Raw genomic sequence first — 19,578 nt, forward strand, 5'->3', positions numbered from 1 at the left:
ACAAATTTCCTTTCACCCAGCTTTCCGCCAAGTCTCCTGATTAAAAATTGTACCTCACTTGTGTGGTTAGGCCTAGCGCTCGCGAAAGGAAATGCCCCAAAACACTATCTGGACACATCAAAATTATCAAATACAAAACTACCTGTTTTTTTGGGGGGTGGGGAGCACCTGTGTTTTTGGTCCTGGGCTCAGCAGCCATCTAGGGAAACCTACCAAATCCAGACATTTCTGAAAACTAGATACCCGAAGGAGTCCAGTGAGGTGTGACTTGCGTGGATCCCCCAATGTTTTCTTACCCAGAATCCTCAGCAAACCTCAAATTTACCTAAAGAAATAACTTTTTCCCCACATTTCTATGTGAGATCATCGCACCGGGACAAATTTCCTACCACCCAACATTGCCCTCAGTCTCTCGATAAAAATGATACCTCACTTGTATAGCTGGGCCAAGTGCCTGTGACAGGGAAGAGCCAAAACATTTTGAAATTGAGGGGGAGCCAAAGCGTGTCCAAAAGGGTAGTTGGAAAAAAATTTTTTAGGCTTACAAGTGCAGCAGACTTTTTATCGGTATAGATGAAACAATGTTGGGTGGTAGGAATTTTGTGGATTCCTGCAGATTCCGGAAGGTTCTGTCACGAAAATGTGGGAAAAATGTGTGATTTCCTGCAAAGTTGGAGGTTTGGAGGGCATTGTGGGCAAGAAAATGGTGCGGGTGCATGTAAAGCACACCACCCTGGAATCAACCAGATGTTTAGTTTTCAGATGTGTCCGGGTCTTGTGGATTTTTCTACATGGCAGCTTCCCAAAGTCAAAAAAGTGCAGCCCCCACCATTCCAAGTGGGCCAATTTTGAGAGTTACCAAGCTCTCATGGCCCAAATGTAAAACCAAAACCCAAAATAATCAAATGTCCTCTTGCTTGCCGTGGGATAAGATGTTTTAGTGTTGGGGGGAGAGCTGAAAGACTGTTACCCCCTTCAGTACGGGTGGGGGCATAACCATGCCCATACTGGTTGGTAGCCAGCACCCCACAATCGTATTTTTTAATTTTTTTAAATTCCATGCCATCTAGTAGACTTTCTGGCCTCCCCCGAGGTGTGGATCAGGGGTAATTTCCCCATCTGCCTACTGGTGGGCAGAACAAGTTCAGCCCCATTTATTTGGGGTGGGGGTATTTTGAAAAAAAAAAAATCCCTGGCCGGCTTTCTGCCCTCCTTGGGGGCAAATGGGCCTTCCAAAAATAGGCCGATCTGCCCCCAAGGGGAGCAGATATGGCCAACAGTAATGTGCCCCCATGGGTAGTGACCCTTGCCCAAGGGGCAGCCCCCCCCCCAAACAAAACACACACCCCAATCCCTGGTGTCCAGTGGTTTCTGCCCCCCCCTTAGGGGCAGATTGGCCTAACAGAAATAGGCTGATCTGCCTACAAGGGGGGCAGAAAGAGCCTAATACAATTTGCCCCCCCAGAGGAGGGACCCTTGCCTAAGGGGTCGCTTCCCATACATAAAAACATAAAGTAAATTTATATATATATATATATATCTCCCTGCCCCCCCCCCCGAGGCAGAAATGGCCTAAAAATATTTTGCCCTTGCCCAAGGGGTAGCTCCCCTTGTGTGTTAGTTTATATAAAAAAAAAAATCCCTAGTAGCTTCTGCCCTCCCACTATTCTCTCTCCCCCCCCCCCCCCCGGGGTCACATCGCCCTAATTATAGGGCAGAAATGACCTAAAAATTATTTGCCCCCCTGGGGAGTGGCCCTTGCCCAAGTGGCTGCTCCTCTCATGCCCATTTCACCCAAAAAAAAATTCCCTGGTGTCTAGTGGGCATTTTGCGATCGGGCAGCAGAAATGTTTGCAGAGGCATGAAAGGAAAGGCCTTTCCTTTCATGCCTCTGCTGGCCCCCTCCTCCGAGTGGAAGAGAAATGCTTTTGTATTTCTGCTCCGCATTGCGCTGGAAGCATGCTTCCAGTGCGATGGGTTGTGACCTCTGATGATGTCAGCACGCTATTGAGTGCTGACGTCATCAGATGTCACGGGGGGAGCGGCTTCCCCTTCCAGCCCTGACCTAGGGGTTTGGGGGGGGAGCGGCCCTCGGGGGAAGCACTAGCGCTTCCCCCCCCCATTCCCCCCCCCCCCCCGGAGGGCCGCTCATTCGACGTAATAGTTATGTCCGTGGCCGGCAAGGGGTTAAGATCAGAGCTGTCTGGTTTGCTAAGGACATCTTGAGGACTTTAAGAAAATTTGAGCTAGCAATGCATTCTGCCTGTCGCTTGCCATTGGCTTTGTGGTTTATAACTCATGTTTTCTTGCTTCCCTTTTGCTGGCTTTATTTGTTTTAGGTTCTCCAAGTTCAGTTTGTCCTGCCTGATGAGAAACCCATGTTTACTGGATACTTCCCCGAACTCCTTTTCTGTCAACAGGACTTCATATCTTGTTTTTATCTGTCACTACTGGGTATTCAACGACTGAGGTCAAATGTCGAGCTGTGTTTCTGTGGGAGCCTGTTTTTTTGTTTTGATTTCTGCTGACTTCAAAATGACATCCTTTATAGGAAAAAGGAACGCAGCCTTTCTCCAGGGAGCCTGATTGTAGCCTGTTAAAAAAAAATATTTTAGACTTGGCCATCTCAGAAGGTATCTTTTTCTTCATCTGCACAAAACATTTAATGCACGTTTTTTGCAAAATCCTTCTTCTTTGAGTCCATTTAATTTGTAAAACTACCTTTTTAGGGAAAAAAAAGTACAAAACGGCATTTCAGTCTCAGCGTCAGCTTAACATATGATGATCCTGGGCAATGTACTGTGGATATGTGCAGACAGATGTTGCTGTTTTAGTTTAGTTCAGATTCAAAATATGGCAGTTTTGACTCTGCTGTCAACAGTTGCACACGAAAGGCGAGCTTTCAATCGCCCCTGTAATTCTTTGTCAGATATCCATTTGTTTAATGCCTTCTGACAAATGAATTTTTCACCATGTCAGGGATTGTTGTGGTCTTAACCCGCGCTAGAGACTCTTCATTCCAAGCTGTGGTATAGAGCCAAGGAGAGTGAGTCGATCTCGTGACAGCAGCTTGTTTTCACCACAGGATATCCTCTGCAGCAGTAGTTCTGCTTGCAGTCTGTCCTAGACTTGTTTTTAACTGTAGAAACTTAACATATGTTTAAACTGAGACTCAAAAGGCAAACCCTGCCTGATGCCAATTCTACAACAGTGACAGAAATCTATTAGTTAACCCTTACTGGACCTATATTCCCTTCTATGCTAAGTGTATCATCGGATATGTGCATGCATCCAGGTAAACAGAACGGAATGGTGTCCAAGACTGTTCAGAAACTACGTTGATAGTTGATTCACACAATAGAATAGAAGTAACTTTCCTTTGGTAGTAAGAATACTTTCATTGAGACAATCTTGTTATAGAAGGTTACACCTTTCTAATTATACACAGTGTGAGCCAGATGTACCATTATTTCCAATAGCGATTACCAAATTGCTTTTTTTTGTAAATTGCTACTGGAATATATGAAACTCCAGGAGTTTCATATAGCGATTCGCAAGGGCTCGTAAATGGACCTACCTCCTTAATATTCACGAGGGAAATGGCAATTTGCGACCCATTGTGAATGGCTACAATCACAGGGATGATGGCCTGCTGTGCTCAGCAGACCACCATGTCTCTGACTGTTTTCAAATAAAGCTATCTTTTTTTTTTTTTTTTTTTTTTTTTAAATGCAGCCTGTTTTCCTTAAAGGAAAACAGGATGCGTTTAAAAAATGCAAAAATGAAAAGTTTTCTTTTAATTTTTTAAGAGCAGGCAGCGGTCCATGGGATGACTGCCTGCTCTTAAAAAATGTTTTTGCATGCATTCACAAAGGGGAAAGGGGTCCTTTAGGGACCCCTTCCCCTTTGCGAATGGGTTACCACCTACTTTCAACGGGTGGTAAAATGCAAATGTTTTGCGATTGCATTTGGGTCACAAAACATTTATACATACCTCTGCGTTTCGGTGTTAGGAAGGGACGCCTTTGACACGCCCCTTCCAAATACTGAATTGGTATGTAGTCGCAAATCCAATTTGTGATTCGGTAACAAGGCTTACATCTTCTTTTTTTAAACATTAGTTTTACTACAACTCCTATCAAAGAGGGATTTTCCCTGTTAGAGTCACCTATTGTAAAAAAAAAAAAAGGAGGAATTAGCTCAGACAAGCAATATTTGTTATATTTCATAATTACAACAAGAGTTTATCAGGGCCTGCTGCTCTTGAGATTCAATGTGGAGATTACATTTTATTTTCTCCTCGTTTGAGAGACACAGATAAATTATATCCACCATATACTTTAGCTACATTTATTGTGCATTTTTGTATCAATGACCTCAGACCAAGAGCATTAGAGCTCTTTACATGAGTACCAGGAACACTACAAAAGGCCATATTCATAATTAATATTGCATCTTGAAATTCCCTTATTGTTTTATAAATCATCTTAAAGTTTAATAGTCGCTCAGATGGGCAAACACTACTGTCAACTTTTGTATGCCCACTTTTAATGATGGTTGTAGATACCTCACTAGTGGGGCTCTCTCACAATCCAGTTTCTTGTAATTTGTGCATTTGGTTTATTTATAAAATTGCTTCTAAAGTTTCCCTCCTAGGTAATTCATTTGAAGCTGTGGACGTTCCAACTAATAATTTTTAGACTTCGGGATACCTTCTTATGTTAACCTACATCTTTCAAGAGTGAGAGGTGTTGAGTGCCATCCTATTCTGATAGAATTCCATATTGGTTATCCCCCTCTTTCATTTGTTAACACAAAATGTAGCTTGGGGTTAAATGTCCTCTCATTCTCATATGAACCATTATCAAGAGTGATGTGTTGTTTGAGATTCTCTAGGAAGATGCATTCGACCTGAAAGCAGACAAAATATAATTTTAAGGCACAATCCTCACTCTGTTCTTGTTGCAAATATCTGATTTATCAATAATGTCAAGTCACACTCTATTCAGTAACTCTGTAGGATTTTGCATAGCACTCTTTATACAAGAGGGAAAAACGTTTTATTTTTTCTTATTTCTTTTCCCAGTCAATCAAGTCTCAAACTACTACCATCATACAAGATATTTTTGTCTGGAAAATTATGGAATTGACTGAATAATGCTAATATTTTTAACTACTTAAAGGGATAAATTTCTTGGTTTTTTTACTTTATGAGAAACTCCAAAATACAGAACCACTTCAGCGTCATGCAAGGTCTCATGTACTAGAAAGAGCATGCACTATCTGTTGTGAGAATGTTTGTTAGCTTACAGTGGGCTTAGAGCCTTCCCATTGCTTACCAATGGGTGGGTTCATTGTCTCTCTCATTTGCTTTCTTCTTAATAGTTGGTGTGAGTGGGCTTTTTTTTTCTCCAGTTTTTGTGTTCATCTTCACATGGAGCATGTACACATTCCGTGCCTTTCCACTGCTCCCTTTTCATGTGCCACTTTTTAGGTCGAGCGCGCAAGCGCTCTGCCGTGTTGTAATCTATTTGTGGGCTTTTAACCACGCCCACGCCACGCCCATCACTGTCACTCGTTTATGGGCTTGCCTTTCAAAAATCCTTTTTTACATTGGTAAATCCTTTATGTTTGTACCTCCTTGGGGCGGTTTTGTTATCGTCTTAGCCATCGGCCCTGTTAGATGGATGATTGCACTTTTGCCAATACGTTTGAACTTCTTTTTCCTTTTGTGTCGCTCCTTCGTGCTCGCGCTCATGGCTGCCATGGCACTTTGAATTGGCTTGCTTATGTCAAATGTTTTACTCTTCATTTTCAATTTATGTGGCAAGAGAGGTCCAGTTAGGAATTTACAATACTAATAGCTCTAACTCGAGCAAACTCGAGACACGTTACATTGCAAATGCTTGTTTTTCATGAGGCTATCCCATCTGGGGCAAATAAAATGGTTTCATGACCATGTTTCTTACAAAGAATATTTTTGTTATGGTGCCCCGAAGGGCTGTTTTGAGCATTACAGTCTAATGCCAAACGTGTATTTCTGATTAAGGGTTATATGATAATTGTATATGTTTTAATAATCTCTCCTTATTACAAATATGATCATAAATCAGGCCAAATTAACATCCTTACTACACTATGACTGTTTGAACACTCTTGATATGTTTGGGAGACCCTTCTAGTTTATTTCTTCTCTTTGGTTGTATTGTGTCTTTTTGGAGGGAATTGTGTTAGCCAGCCAGCAACTTTGATGGTTGTGTGGTGAAAGTGGTATTCTAATGGAATTAGCATGGCAGATTTAAATTAGGATGCTAAATGGCAACATTTTCATTTTTTGCTGCAGATAGAGGAAGAAGGCAAATGGAAATGCTTTAGTTATATGCAGGGCCACTGGAATTGTATGACGGGAAAAGACAAAATTATGAGGCAGGGTTGACCAATTTGTGTGGTAAGAAAATTCCAGTTATAAATTTACAATGCCAATAGCTCTAACTAAAGCAAAATGCGAGACCTATTGCATTGCAAATGCTTGTTTGAAATACTATTGTGCATCAATACATTTAACTAAATAATGCTTCAAAGAAATTGTCCCTAAAATTTCACAGTAGTTCAGGAAAACATTTTTTCCTAGTTGCATTTTTTTGTGAACATTTTATTTTGAAAGCAAAAAATCATCTATCTTGCTTTCAAGCTTCTGCATGTATTCACATTCAACCAGAGAGCATTCTCGGAGCATTATACATAGCGTTATGTTGTTAAACTTTGAAAATGTGTGTACACGTTTTTTTTTTCTGGAACCACGGTCAGTAGTGCAGGCCGAGATTAAAACATTTATTTTAAAGTGCTCACCCTAATAAAAAGGTGTTACATTAATGAACCATAAATACAAGTTCGAACAGCATTAACACATGAACACTAAGATTACCTCAACTGCAGAGAATTCCCTTAATGTGGTACTGTAATCTGGCAGCCAAAGAATTTGTGTTGCAGGGGATTGGGTCTACTTGCCCCAAGGACAAAGAACACATGAAATCTTGTTGTACTTGACCTCAAACAATATGTCCTGGGCGTTGGGCTATGGGAATTGCACACTCCTGTATGACCCAATTTTTAGAAGGACAAATCTTGGCAAGCCACTTAGCTGTAATGGACACGAGGCAGGTGATTTTTTTTTTTTTTAAGTGTAACTAAAGCATTTTGTGCTATTGCTGTGCTCTGTCATTTACAGACAGTAGATTCTAAATTTGCACAGATATACAGTTTTTCTCCTAAAACTATGCTGCACACTAATGATGTATGGAAATCGGGTTTCAGTAAATATATATTGTTTATGCATATTAAGTAAAGTGTTCTGATTTGTTTTGATCATATTAAAATCTTTATTGCCATCACACTTCAGATTTACAAAAAATGTGCTTCATTTTTGCTGCTCCGTCTGGTGAATGTATGCAGTTCACGTACAGGTATTTACATTTCGTTGTGTGTTACAAAAAGTAACAATACACAACCTATCCTTTCACTCTCCTGGTACCCCACCAAGATTGTCACAATATTCACTTTATTATTCTTTCTCTGACTGCAGAATGAGAGGAGTTTGTAAATACCAACCCCCCTGGTCTCGTATATAAAAAAACATAACAGCAATTTAGTCAGAAGCCATTCGGCCTCTGTCTTTGAAGTGCAGAAAATATGACAAGATAAGTACAGAATTTAAAGCCTTCTTTATTTTTTGCTTGAACCTAAGCTACCCAACAATCGGCATATGACCCACAGTTTATGAAACACTGGTATAGAAGTTAAATAGTAGGGGCAGTAGAATAATGCTTTAAACATCTATTTGTGTAAATGACTAAATATGCTGACCTAATTCAGCGCATATTCATGTATCTGTGTACAATCTCATAATCACATGCAGCAACCATGAATGGATCATCCAGTTGGTTGATTTCAACCATAACCTTAAACAGTTAACTGAGTCAAAAGCTTTATGATAGTTGTCAGAACCCCATTCAGAGGGCTGTGGGAAAAGTAGGGGTTACTGCACCCAACCTTGGGGGTTGACATTTTACTCCTGATATCCTGGGATCTGACCTACTTTGGACCCTATGTAGCTGGGCCAAGGATCCCCTCTGCCATTGACTCTCAGTGGTAGCATGGGCCGGGCAGTCCAAGCCTACTCCATGGGAAGGTAAACACAGGGAGGTGAACACAGGCTCACAACTCAAAATACACACATCAGCATCAATAAATGACTGTCCAGTCAAATGCTTGCTTTTATGTACAAGCATTGGCAAAGCCAATGGGTCTTGCTTATGTGAGAGCTATTGGCTTTACCAGTACTTTTTAGCCATGTTGTACTCCAGCGTGGATGCTCTTCAACTTGACTAAATATTAGTGGTGTAAAAGGGAGCCCTGTGGAGTGTCATAGAGTGGAATGGTGAAGAGTGCATTGGTGTAGAGTGTTGCAGAGTATAGTGGCATATAGTGCAGTGGCATTGAATTCAGCGGTATACAATACAGCATCATAGAATACAGTGGCATAGATTAGAGTGGTGCATAGTAGAGTGGAGTTGCACAAGAGTGGAGCGATTTATATGCATTGGTTAAGAGTAGAGTGGAGTTAGATTGTTTCAGAGTAGAATGAAGTGACATAAAGTGGACTAGTGTAGGGTAGAGTGCAGTTGCATAGAGTGTAATGGCATAGAGTAAAGTGGTGTAGAGTACAGTGGCATACAGTGCGTGGTGCAGAGAAGATTAGAGTGGCATACAGTGGATTGGCGTAGAGTGCAGGGGCATAGAGTTGAGTGCTACATAGTAAAATGTATTGGCGTAGAGTCTATTGGCATAGAGTGGAGTGGTGTATGGTCCATTGTTCAGAGTGGTGTAGAGTACAGTGGCATAGACTGGCGATGTGCAGAGTAGATGTGCGTGGCCTAGAATGGAGTGATGTAGAGCGCAGTAGCAAAAAGTGCAGTGGTATAGTGTGGTGAAGAGCACATTGGCATAGAGTAGAGTGGTACAGGGTAGAGTAGTGAAGTGTAGTGTGAAGTGGCATAGAGTGCAGTGGCATAGAGTGGAGTGGTGCAGAGTGCAGTGGTGTGGAGTGGATCAGAGTGGAGTATGCATTGTATGGTGTTACACTGCCATTACAGACAACACATTTTCAATTGAAATGATCATTACATTTGTAAAGACATACAGTTTTACTTATAAAACTATATAATAGACAAACGAAAATATATTGAAATTGCATCACCAAGTCCTAGTGTAATGATTTGTTTTGATCATATTAAAGTATTTGTTTCCAACCCTCTTTAGAAATAACAAAAAATATGGTTCATTTGTGATTCTAATTCTGATATATTCTGTAATGCTGAGAAAGAAAAGTAAACAAGCGCCATCGAAAGACAATGGGTGTCATTATGAGTTCGGCGGATGGTTTTCACTGTCCACCGGACTTCTGACGGGAAGTTTCTGCCACAGAGGCTACCTCCCCACCGGCCCATTAAGTGTTTCCCTCTAGCGCTGGCGGGCGGAAAGCTTGGATCCCGCCCGCCAGTCTAGCGGGAAACAGGCTACAGCATTGTCACCGGCATGCAATCGAGCTAGTGGCAATGCTGTAGCCTGCAGGATGCACAGTAGATAGTGAACATTGCGATGGTGCTGGACAGGAGGCCCCCTGCACTGCCCATGCCAAGTGCATGGGAAGTGCAGGGCCCCCGTGGCTCCTTGCACCTGTTCCCCACCAGGGATTCTGTGGCGGTGTTACTGCCGTGAAAAGGCTGGAGGAGAACAAGGGCATCATCCCCAGGGCAGCACTGCTTGCATGGCTGCCCTGGTGGGTAAGGATCTTCGCCACCGCCAGATCACCAGGATCCAAGATCCTGCCAGAGCTGGTGGTTCCCTGGTGGTCCGATAGCCAGGGTTTTAATGTTTCTGAAAGTCCCTTATATGTCTTCTGTCTGGTAGGCTGTGACCTAAAAAGGAGCATTTATATACAACAAAAAAGTAAAATACAGCATTCACAAACAATACACATAGTCAGTCCTCTGAGGTCGGAGCTCTAGTGTTTCATAGGTAGATCCTAGTGTCCCATTCCCTTCAAGCTAGCGGTAGTGGTTATTCCCCATTCACTTTTGGCAACTTTCAGGCTAAGCTCCACTAGTAGTCGATGCTCAAGAGTCCCACTCTGACTCTGTATTGAAGTCTGAAGTTCCCTGGGGCCATGTGGCCCAAAATCTGTCTAACCGCACTAGCTGAATCCAAGCGAACTGAATCTCTAGGCGTGCCCCCTCTGGTCTTCGGTAAGTCTTTCACCGACTGCCCTGGAGGTCCTCATTGGTGATCCTGCAGCTGCAGCAGCCGGTGGGTTCTCGATTCTTCTTAGATGCAGGGTTTGATCCGTTCCTTTTGCGGTCACTAGGCGCAGCCACACAAGTGGGGCATTGTTTATACCGGGACAAGTGGAGGGGTGGGCACTTGGTGGTAGGAATTTTGTGTACGAAAGTTTCTGTCGCAGAAATTTAAGGAAAATTATAGATTTTTAGCCAAAGTTTGAGGTTTGCATAGCTTTGTGGGTAGGAAAGTCTTGTGAGATTTATGTAAGGCACACCTTCGTGGATTCCCATTGGTGTCTAGTTTTCATAAATGTCTGTGGTTGGTAGATTTCCATGGGTGGCGGCACAGCACAGCCCGAAACACAGCAGCTACCCATATGGCAGATCTCCCCACGTACAGCTTTAGGGCATTTTGTGTGGTGGTGTGTAGCTCAGTTGTTGGCTCTGGGTTCTTCCGTATTCTAGATAACCTTAAAACCCTAGATATTCCTGTAACCAGAAGCATCTATCAGATGTAGTGATATGTTGATTTTGTAAATCTTGCATCCTAATAAAAAGTTACAGATGAAAACTTTGTTGCAACTGGCGATTTTGTTTTTTTTGTTTTTTTTTCGTACTACTTTTCAGTATTTCTTTATTTCAACAGTTCATTTCTCTGTGAAAATATTGAGGAATATCTCTCTCTCTCTCTAATTAATATATATATATATATATATATATATATATATATATATATTTATTTATATAATCTCCCTTTGCTGAATTCAGAATTGTGTTTTTTTTAGAAATGTATAGATTTCCTGGATCACCCATGGGTTTCACACTGGTTTCCACCACAAACTAGAAATAGGTTGAAAACATAAACAAATAGGAAAAATGGGCTACCTATTTAAAAATTGCCAAAGCTATGGTAAAAAGACGGTGTTTTTGGTTGCATTTGCATGTTCCTGAAAGCTGAGAAGATGTTGACTTTAGTACAGCAAATCTTTCGTTGTTGCCATTTTTAGGGAAAAAAACAGACACTCTGTTGCAGAGCACTTTTATATTTTTCAAAAAATGAAAATGTAGCTATATTTTGGCAATTTTCTCAGTCCACTCCAGGGGAATGCACATACCCTGGCCTGGGTACCTTTTCGAATCCTCATGATTTGTGGGGAAAAAAGGACAGAAATTTGGCATGGAGACTAAATGTGGGAAAAGGTTATGGAGCGCTAAGCGTGAACTACCTTAAATAACTAGAAAAGGGCCCATCACTGGAGGGGTGGTGGTGGGAGCCCCAGCAGTTAAGTGGGTAAAGCTTATCAGTCCACTGGTTAACCACAGTTACAAGGAAGTAGTCTCATCTGGGAATGGTCTGTATCTTGCACAAATTGCATTTACCACTGTTTGAGTTGGGAAGTAAAGAATAAGGTCCAAGCTGGCTTCTCATTGGAAACAAAATAGACATTTGATCTGACATTATAGATTTGTGTACTAATTCACAAACTTTCATTGAACTTGGAAAGAATCCCACTTTGTAGGGTTCAGTTTTGTAATATATCTACAGATCATCTGTTGAAAATCATTGTACAATAACTCTGAAATTTGAATGTACAGTGGGTCATTTGCTAAAATGAAGAAGTTATCCTTACGTTTATTTAGGGCTTGTTTATACACTTATTGATTGATGTAGCTTAGGGCACTTTGTGATCTAGGAATTTTATTCAGCATTTGGATGGGATTAGAAAATCTGAACTGCTGTGTGTTGATGTTAAGAGGTTATATTGAAAATTAGCCAAGCCAGATTGCTTTTTAAGAATGGAATATGAGATTATTATTTGTGTAGAGACACCTATTGTAGTAGAACCTGTAGGCAGAAGTAGAAGCTGCATTACACAGATGATGATCCTGTCGTTGGCCTGAAGAGCTAGATATTGAGAGCTAGAAAAATCATGTTCATCTCTGTGCATGGTTTTTGGGAATACTACAGCATAACACAATACTGTGTCTCTAGTGAGAGTATTCTGAATATCAAAACTACTTTTATTTCATGAATGTAATGTATCGTGGTCTGCGCTGTACAAAGTTAATCAACTGGAGTCAAGTCTGACTCTACACCAGGCCTTAAGGTTGACGTGTTATTGTTGTAGGACTCTTACCGTGGAGGTAAGACTGCTGTTTTTGGGTGGCAGCACCACCGCATGTGGGGGACTGAATCGATCCACACTGTTTGGAAGCTATCTCCCTAACTCTTTCGGCTAGCTAGGAGCACCTCACCCAAACCTAGAAAGTAAAGGTGATTTGTGGCAGCATGACGCATGACACTCTAACTTCTTAGGGAAGTTGCGATAGAAGAGATTTTACCCCTTTCTCTCGTTTGCACAAGGTTTCATAAATGCAAGACAGACAGATAAATGCAGAACAGATTTCAATATATTTTATTGAAGCAACTGCACTGCATTCTATGTAAAAAGGCATGTGATTATTAGCTACGTGAAACACAATACAGTTTTATTATTGTGACCATAAGTGTGAAACAAATGGAAAGTCCCAGCATCCTGGCACACTAGTGAATCTAAAATCCCTACCTAACTTTTTAGTATCTATGTGAGAGCATAGCAGTGATAGCCCTTCTCTGCCCGAACTAATCCCTGGAAGTACTTCCCAGCACCATACTTAAATAATAAGCAGGGGTGTGCCTGTGATCTGCTGGTAGTCATCCCAAGTGGCTGGAGCAACGAGGGAAAGTCCAGCAGAGCTGCGACTACATGGTACAGCGTAGGATGGATGGCTAGAATGTCCCCTCTAACCTTATTTTACCAGTGTGGTGTTTTTATAACAAAACGTGTTGTGTTCTGAGAACTGACCTGACGTGATAATGCGTCTTTCTGTGTAAGGTTGACTTCGCACTCTTAGGCAGGCAATACTTGGTAAACTATCATGTACAGCCTTGAGCAGAGGCACAAGATGAAATGTCATGCAAAGGTACTAATAACAATGCCTGCTTGGAAAGGCAGCTGTTACAAATAATAAAACATCCCGCTAAAATAAATGCTAAAATAATAAACAGAAATAAATTAAATAAACTAGGTAAAAGGGCACGGGTCGTGGACCTGAAGCTAAAATAAATGTGCCCAAGCAAAACACTAAAATGAAGCCACAGCATTCTCTTGAAATTCTGATGGACAAAAAATAGGTATGATAACCTTATTTAGAGCTTGGCACTCCCTATACTCCTTAAAAACGTGGTGGATACCCTCTCTGCCATATTTACTGTTGGTAAAAAGGGTACTTGTAATATGGCCGAGAGGACGTCCCCCACATTTATGAAGTATTCTGCTAAAACCTAAATAATGCCATAAGTTTCTAACTGATTGCTCATGACCGAGTTTAACGGTTACAGTATTTATTTTCCCGCTTCTCGATAAAAGGAGACTGGCATTGCTGGAACATACTTAAGTAGGAGCACCCTAATAAACATGTTGCAGCATGACTGTAATGTTTGTTCCTGCTTCCCTGAGTTTGCTCCTAGTAAACAAGGGACACAGCTGCTGAAAATGATGAATGGCAGTTACACCATATTATTTGGAGGGTTTGAGATGAATTTCTTTGAGGGTCACCCATTGAACATGAACATCACAATCACACATGGACATCCTGATTGAAAATTAGATGACTTTAAAAAAATGCCTAAACATCGAAGTAGAATGAAGGGCAATAAGAAAAAAAAAATACTAGTACAGTACAAGTAGAAAATTATATCATTGTGGGCATCTCAGCAAAAGGGAGGGTAGGACTACTGGCTACTCTCTTGGCTTCTCGCTTAGTTTGTTCTGTAAGACCCAAGAAATTACTGTAGATTTAACCTTTACACCTGATCATCATGCTAAGTCACCACATGCCCACTATCTACCAACACCCTTCTCGCATCCCAGACGGTCCAGCTTAAAAAAAAAAAAACAGATGAGCTCCACACCTGTTTACCTGGCAAATGGATGCCTTTCACCACCCTTGTTAACAGCAATACTTCTGCTGCAGCCTCCTACACCTTACCACACACCCATTAAAAAAACATAAATACTCATTATAAACGCACACAAAATTCCACATCTCACTATTACTTTGGTGCCCTGCTTATCATTAAGGCTTGATTTACCAACTCATCTATGCTCATCATTGATGAGCTCATGGAAGATGGATTTAATCCCACTTTCAGCCCCATCCACTCAAAGCATTGCCACAATACTGCATTGTCTTTATTCAGCCTGTGTACTGACTCTTTGCCACTCTATACTCCTCTTTTTCTCTTACTCTTGTTTTTACCTATCATCGTATTCTTCTCATTTTTCGAGCCTCTGACTATGCCATACTCCCATTTGTCCACTTCTCTAGCCACCCCTCAACATTTTTATGTTACATTGAGTTCATTCCCCAGTGTTCTGCTTTGCTACAAATTCATGAGAGAATCTGTACTAGAACTCTTCTCCTTACATCACGTCACCTTCTATAAAGCCACATTTTCCCACAACATTATAATCATCTAAACCTTTTGCTTGCTACTTTTCTTTCTCTAGACATGACAAACTGGGGCTGTCCATTCACTTGTTTTGCTGTTGAAATCTCCACACACAGGTCAGTCTACACTAGAGACAACCACCCATAGGTCCTTTATATTCTTCCCCACCCACATCCTTCATCAACGTTTGACTGATACACTCCAAGATCAACAAAAATTGTTGACTTATTCCGGTTCCATTAATTTCATCCTCCAGTACCTGACTGACTTCTGCATATCTACTGAATAGTCCCCTTCCTATTAAATACTACCAACTTCACTCACTCAGTACTTGGACTTTAATGAAACCTCTCACAGCATCAGCTTCTCTGTAAATTGCTCAGTCTGTTTAAAACCTCCTTGATCCAACTGACTTTGCCAATTGCCCAGTCTGTCTTCTCCACTTATTTGGCAAGATCCTGGAGTGAGGTTACCATGTGCACATAGACTGTCACAGCATAGAAATCGACACAATTTAGGTTGTTGACAGCACCCTAAGCATATTATCTATAGCAGATTTTTCTGAAAATGTTTTCCTCTGAAAGAGTCATAACCTACGCTGTGTTAAACTTCCAGAAGTTGACAATATAACCCTGTTGGACCTGCTTGTCTTAGGTCTGCTTTGCCCTCTTTTTTTATTTTGTTTATCTTTTTTAACCATTTTTATTAGCATTTTATTTCACAACACAATTACAGTTGACAGAACTGTGGCATCATACATAGTTATAAGCGTTGAGCCCATCACAGGGGTACACAAGATGGCATATTCAAACAAAGGAGTATATGGTTCAGTTCTTGCAAACCACAAGAAAACTCAGCAACTAATAAGCAGTCATGTGATGCTTCTTACAATGTGTTGCTGTTGACAGTGGCACAGCGAGTCCTATCACGGTGGGGGTCCGTTTCAGTTGTGACCGGTTATATCAGTTAAGTTAATCATTACTAGGTATCTGTGTGGGGTTAGTCTTCAAAAGGGCGATGAACCATATGCAGTTTAGTCCGGCACACCCTGGAGATTGCCTGCCTCCTCCTGGTGCATGTGTAAGTCGAGAAGTAGCACCTCCCGCCGCCATTTGATATTTATGTAGGCCTCAAGGCTTCTCCCATCTCAACACTGCCGCCTTTGCTCATCCCCATTTGAGTGTCGTCGCACGCCAGTGTGCTGCACCGGGCAGCACCAAAGCTTTCCAAACATGGCTATGAGTCTACGGACTGTCAACAATGCCTAATCTATGAACCTGTTTGTGGCCTTAGCTATCTTCGTGTGCCTAAACAGCTGCAGCAATGACCCCTCTGTGTTCATACATTTGTACGTCCAGTCACCGACTCTAGTGTAAGGGAGATTGATGTCCATAACTCCGTCCTGTCGGGGCAGTCCCAGAACATATGTATCATGTCAGCCCCTAGTTGATGACATCTAGTACAAGCTGACCTGGACCCAAACATACGGGTGAGCGAGGCAGGTGTGAGATAGGCTCGGTGTAACATGTTATATTGGATGTCCTGAAATTTTGCATTTTGCAATACTTTCCTAGGGTACACTATCGCTTTCTCCCACTTTTTGCTGGATAGCTCTCTGTCCATATCTCTTTCTCATTCTCTGTGGACTGCCGTTAGTGTGTCGGGTACAGTATGTGTGAGTGCTCGACAAACCAAGTGATGAGCTTGTGCCCCCACTTATTATGTATATTCTGCTTTGCCCACTTGATTTTCGGTTGTTCTTTTGTTAACAAAGGTTGTGGGAAATATGAGATCCCGAATTTCTGTAATGGAAGTCTGAAGACTGGAGGCACACACAATTTTGACTTTTTGGGGATTCACAAAAATTCCCAGGATTACACATAATACATACTTCTACTTCTCTACACTTAAGCCTTCAATTTTGTCTCTGGCGTTGACATTACTTCTGGGTACAATTCAATGAAACCCTTTCTTTTACAACACCAATTCATTTTGGAAGTAGTTTACTTTACCACCATGAAAGAACAGTTACTGTTCTCTTTGTCATGAGTAGTTTTACATGTGTTATTTAGGTTGAGAAATGCCATGCACAATGTCATGAATACCCCATACACATGCACCTGTTGCTATTCAGTATATTCATACCCTAAAACTACTACTGTGGAAAATAAGCCATAGTAGTATTTTCGTAGGGTGAAGTTTCATAAGCAGATATAAATCTCTGCAGAATTTGCACCCTCAGATGACTAATATCTTCATAACCACCACCTGGAGAGTGGAAGAAGTCCCATAGTTATTGTGTGACTGACGTGTGGGAAGCTCATATTAAACATACAAAGGGAAAAATATAAATAATTGAATGGTGTTCAGTGATTCAGTGGTAGGTTGTCTGATGAGCCATTGCAAATGTCTGCCATGCTAAGGATATTCTTACAGTCCTTTTGTTCAGTCATGAATTCTGGTACACATTAATACTGAAGATCTGAGAGACTGGTGAGGCGAAGTTGAAATACTGTTTTGGGCTTTGTGAGGCTAGAGCAGAATCAGACTTCACTGAGTGCCAAGCTGTGGCCTTGATCCTATACGTGGCTTGCCTCTCATTAATAATCCTGATAATTTGATCCTACATTGTGTTTAGAAGGATATGAAGTAAGAATAATCTTTTTTTTTTTTCTTTTTTTTTTAAGGTGTTCATGAAACCGCTGAAATGTTCAATATGAAGGGTGTATGAGAAGCCAACTGCAGGCCACTGTTAATGTGAAAAATATTGAACAGTTTCTGAGTCTCTGTCGCATACTTCTGAACGAGCTGCAAAATACATTATCTAGGATTTTTTTTAAGTATAATTGGGAACACGCAGTTCATAGAAAAAATATTGGAAACTCATTATTATTCAGCCAAAAATCAGTTTATAGTTAGATTAAGATTAATGTTAAAAGTTAGAATGATTATGGCACTTAATACCTATTGATCAGAGAATGTGTTGGTTTTATTATGAAAACTGTAATCTGAACAGTCACAAGTCATTCTTTGACCGCTCTTTTGTCATGTTGAATACTATAGAATAATAGTCATCATCGAGTTGCTTCCGTTTATTGTAGCTGGTCTGTGGGATTAAGCTAAATATTGATACCATGTTTGCTCTACTTTCAACGTTTAGAATGTCATATTGACTAGTTAAGCTAAATATTTCCTTCTAACTTTGAAACGGTTACATTTAGTTGCAAGATTGTCAGAATTTAAGGCTAAAATGGTAGTGTTAAAAGAATGGCCAGCCAATCTTTACCTTATAAAATATTATTGTTGCAGCATTAAATGCAGTTCAACACTAATTGTTTTATTTTGTAATCAAGGAAATGTTTATAATATTGTATATTTAAACCGCAAGTTGTTATTCTGTTTGTTTGATTAATTAAGCGTAGGTTACAAAAGCATTCCTATTAACATTTTTTTCTTTCTTCTCATGTCTCCAACAGTCGTTTCATTTTGCATATTCCCAGCGAGGAAAGAGACAATGCTATCAGAGTGTGCTTTCAAATTGAACTCGCTCATTGGTTTTACTTGGACTTCTACATGAAAAACATATCGGGATTACCACAGTGTGGTATAAGAGATTTTGCAGCAGCTGATATCCTTTTATGTATTATTTTGATCCAAAAAGATAGAATGCACCAAATATAGTTTCTGTGCAAAGCACACTAAACAATAAATATAAACATAGGACTCTGCACTTATTAAATGGCAATTTAACAAGCTACTTTGACATTGCTTTTTGCCAAGCCCCTTTTGGAGGTGTAGAGGAAGAAGGCAATGATGTCTTCTATAGTAAACTAAAGAAAATCCTGGTGAAATGCAGTTGAAAAATTGTCATTGGTGTACCTGGCAAACATTGTATATGGATGCATATCTTTTCTGCGGAAGTGATGAAGCATATGGCAGTATTTATGATTTTTTTTTGTTGGATTAGCATACAGGCTGAACCAGTTTAGTCTGCCTCATAATGTAGATTATGACACTACAAAATTGCAGAAATTAACATATGAAATAGTTGTGCAGGTTCCCTGTAGATGTTGATTTTTGTGCTACTGAAAACGCAAAAAGGTAGACCAGTAGACCTCTTTGTTCTTTTTACATGTTTTTACTCATTTTATCATTTTACTAAATTCACATGTAGGGATGATGCGCATAGTAGCTGATCTATTCTGATTAATGCAGCTTGTTTCTAATACTTTTTAGTACTCATGATCTGAATTAAATCAAAATGAGCAGGTCAGGTAAGTATACTGATATTCAAGTGTCAGTTAGTTTTGGTTATCTAATTGCTTTAAATGTGAATATAATTCAGGACGTATGACCACATTACCAGATATATGTTCGTCATTCTTAACATATGCAGTTGTGTTTTTCAAGGTTATTGTGAGCCACCATTGATTTTGTTATGACCAATCTTGCAATTTTCATGTTTGTACAAGAGCGATTGCTGTTAGTTAATAGTCTTCCTTAATGGGGAACACAACAAATAAGCCTGTCCTTTATCTTCTCCGTCTAGCAGAACAATGACGAGGTCCTTTGGCATATATAGTTTTTGTTATTAAATTGATTGAGACTCGCAACTCTTTTAAAGAAGTGTTTGCTTTCCCAAAGGACTACAAAGCAAAACTGATATACATACATCCCTTTTACTTCACATCTCCTTAATTATGCTCCAGAGCCAACTAACAAGCCTATTGTTTGTGAGGCACCACT

General features: G+C 40.5%; 1 protein-coding gene across 2 annotated transcripts in view; it reads left to right on the forward strand.

Moving 5' to 3' along the window:
* The window catches only part of DCP2 (decapping mRNA 2), a 275,045-nt gene that overhangs the window by 38,946 nt on the left and 216,521 nt on the right, over nucleotides 1–19,578 (forward strand). For both annotated transcript variants that reach the window (XM_069226492.1, XM_069226493.1), the window contains exon 2: nucleotides 18,309–18,460. In XM_069226492.1, the coding sequence (XP_069082593.1) occupies nucleotides 18,309–18,460 (152 nt within the window). The remainder of the gene's footprint in view (nucleotides 1–18,308; nucleotides 18,461–19,578) is intronic.

The sequence above is a fragment of the Pleurodeles waltl genome, chromosome 1_1 (assembly GCF_031143425.1).
Source record: "Pleurodeles waltl isolate 20211129_DDA chromosome 1_1, aPleWal1.hap1.20221129, whole genome shotgun sequence".
In the NCBI taxonomy this organism is placed as follows: Eukaryota; Metazoa; Chordata; class Amphibia; order Caudata; family Salamandridae; genus Pleurodeles; species Pleurodeles waltl.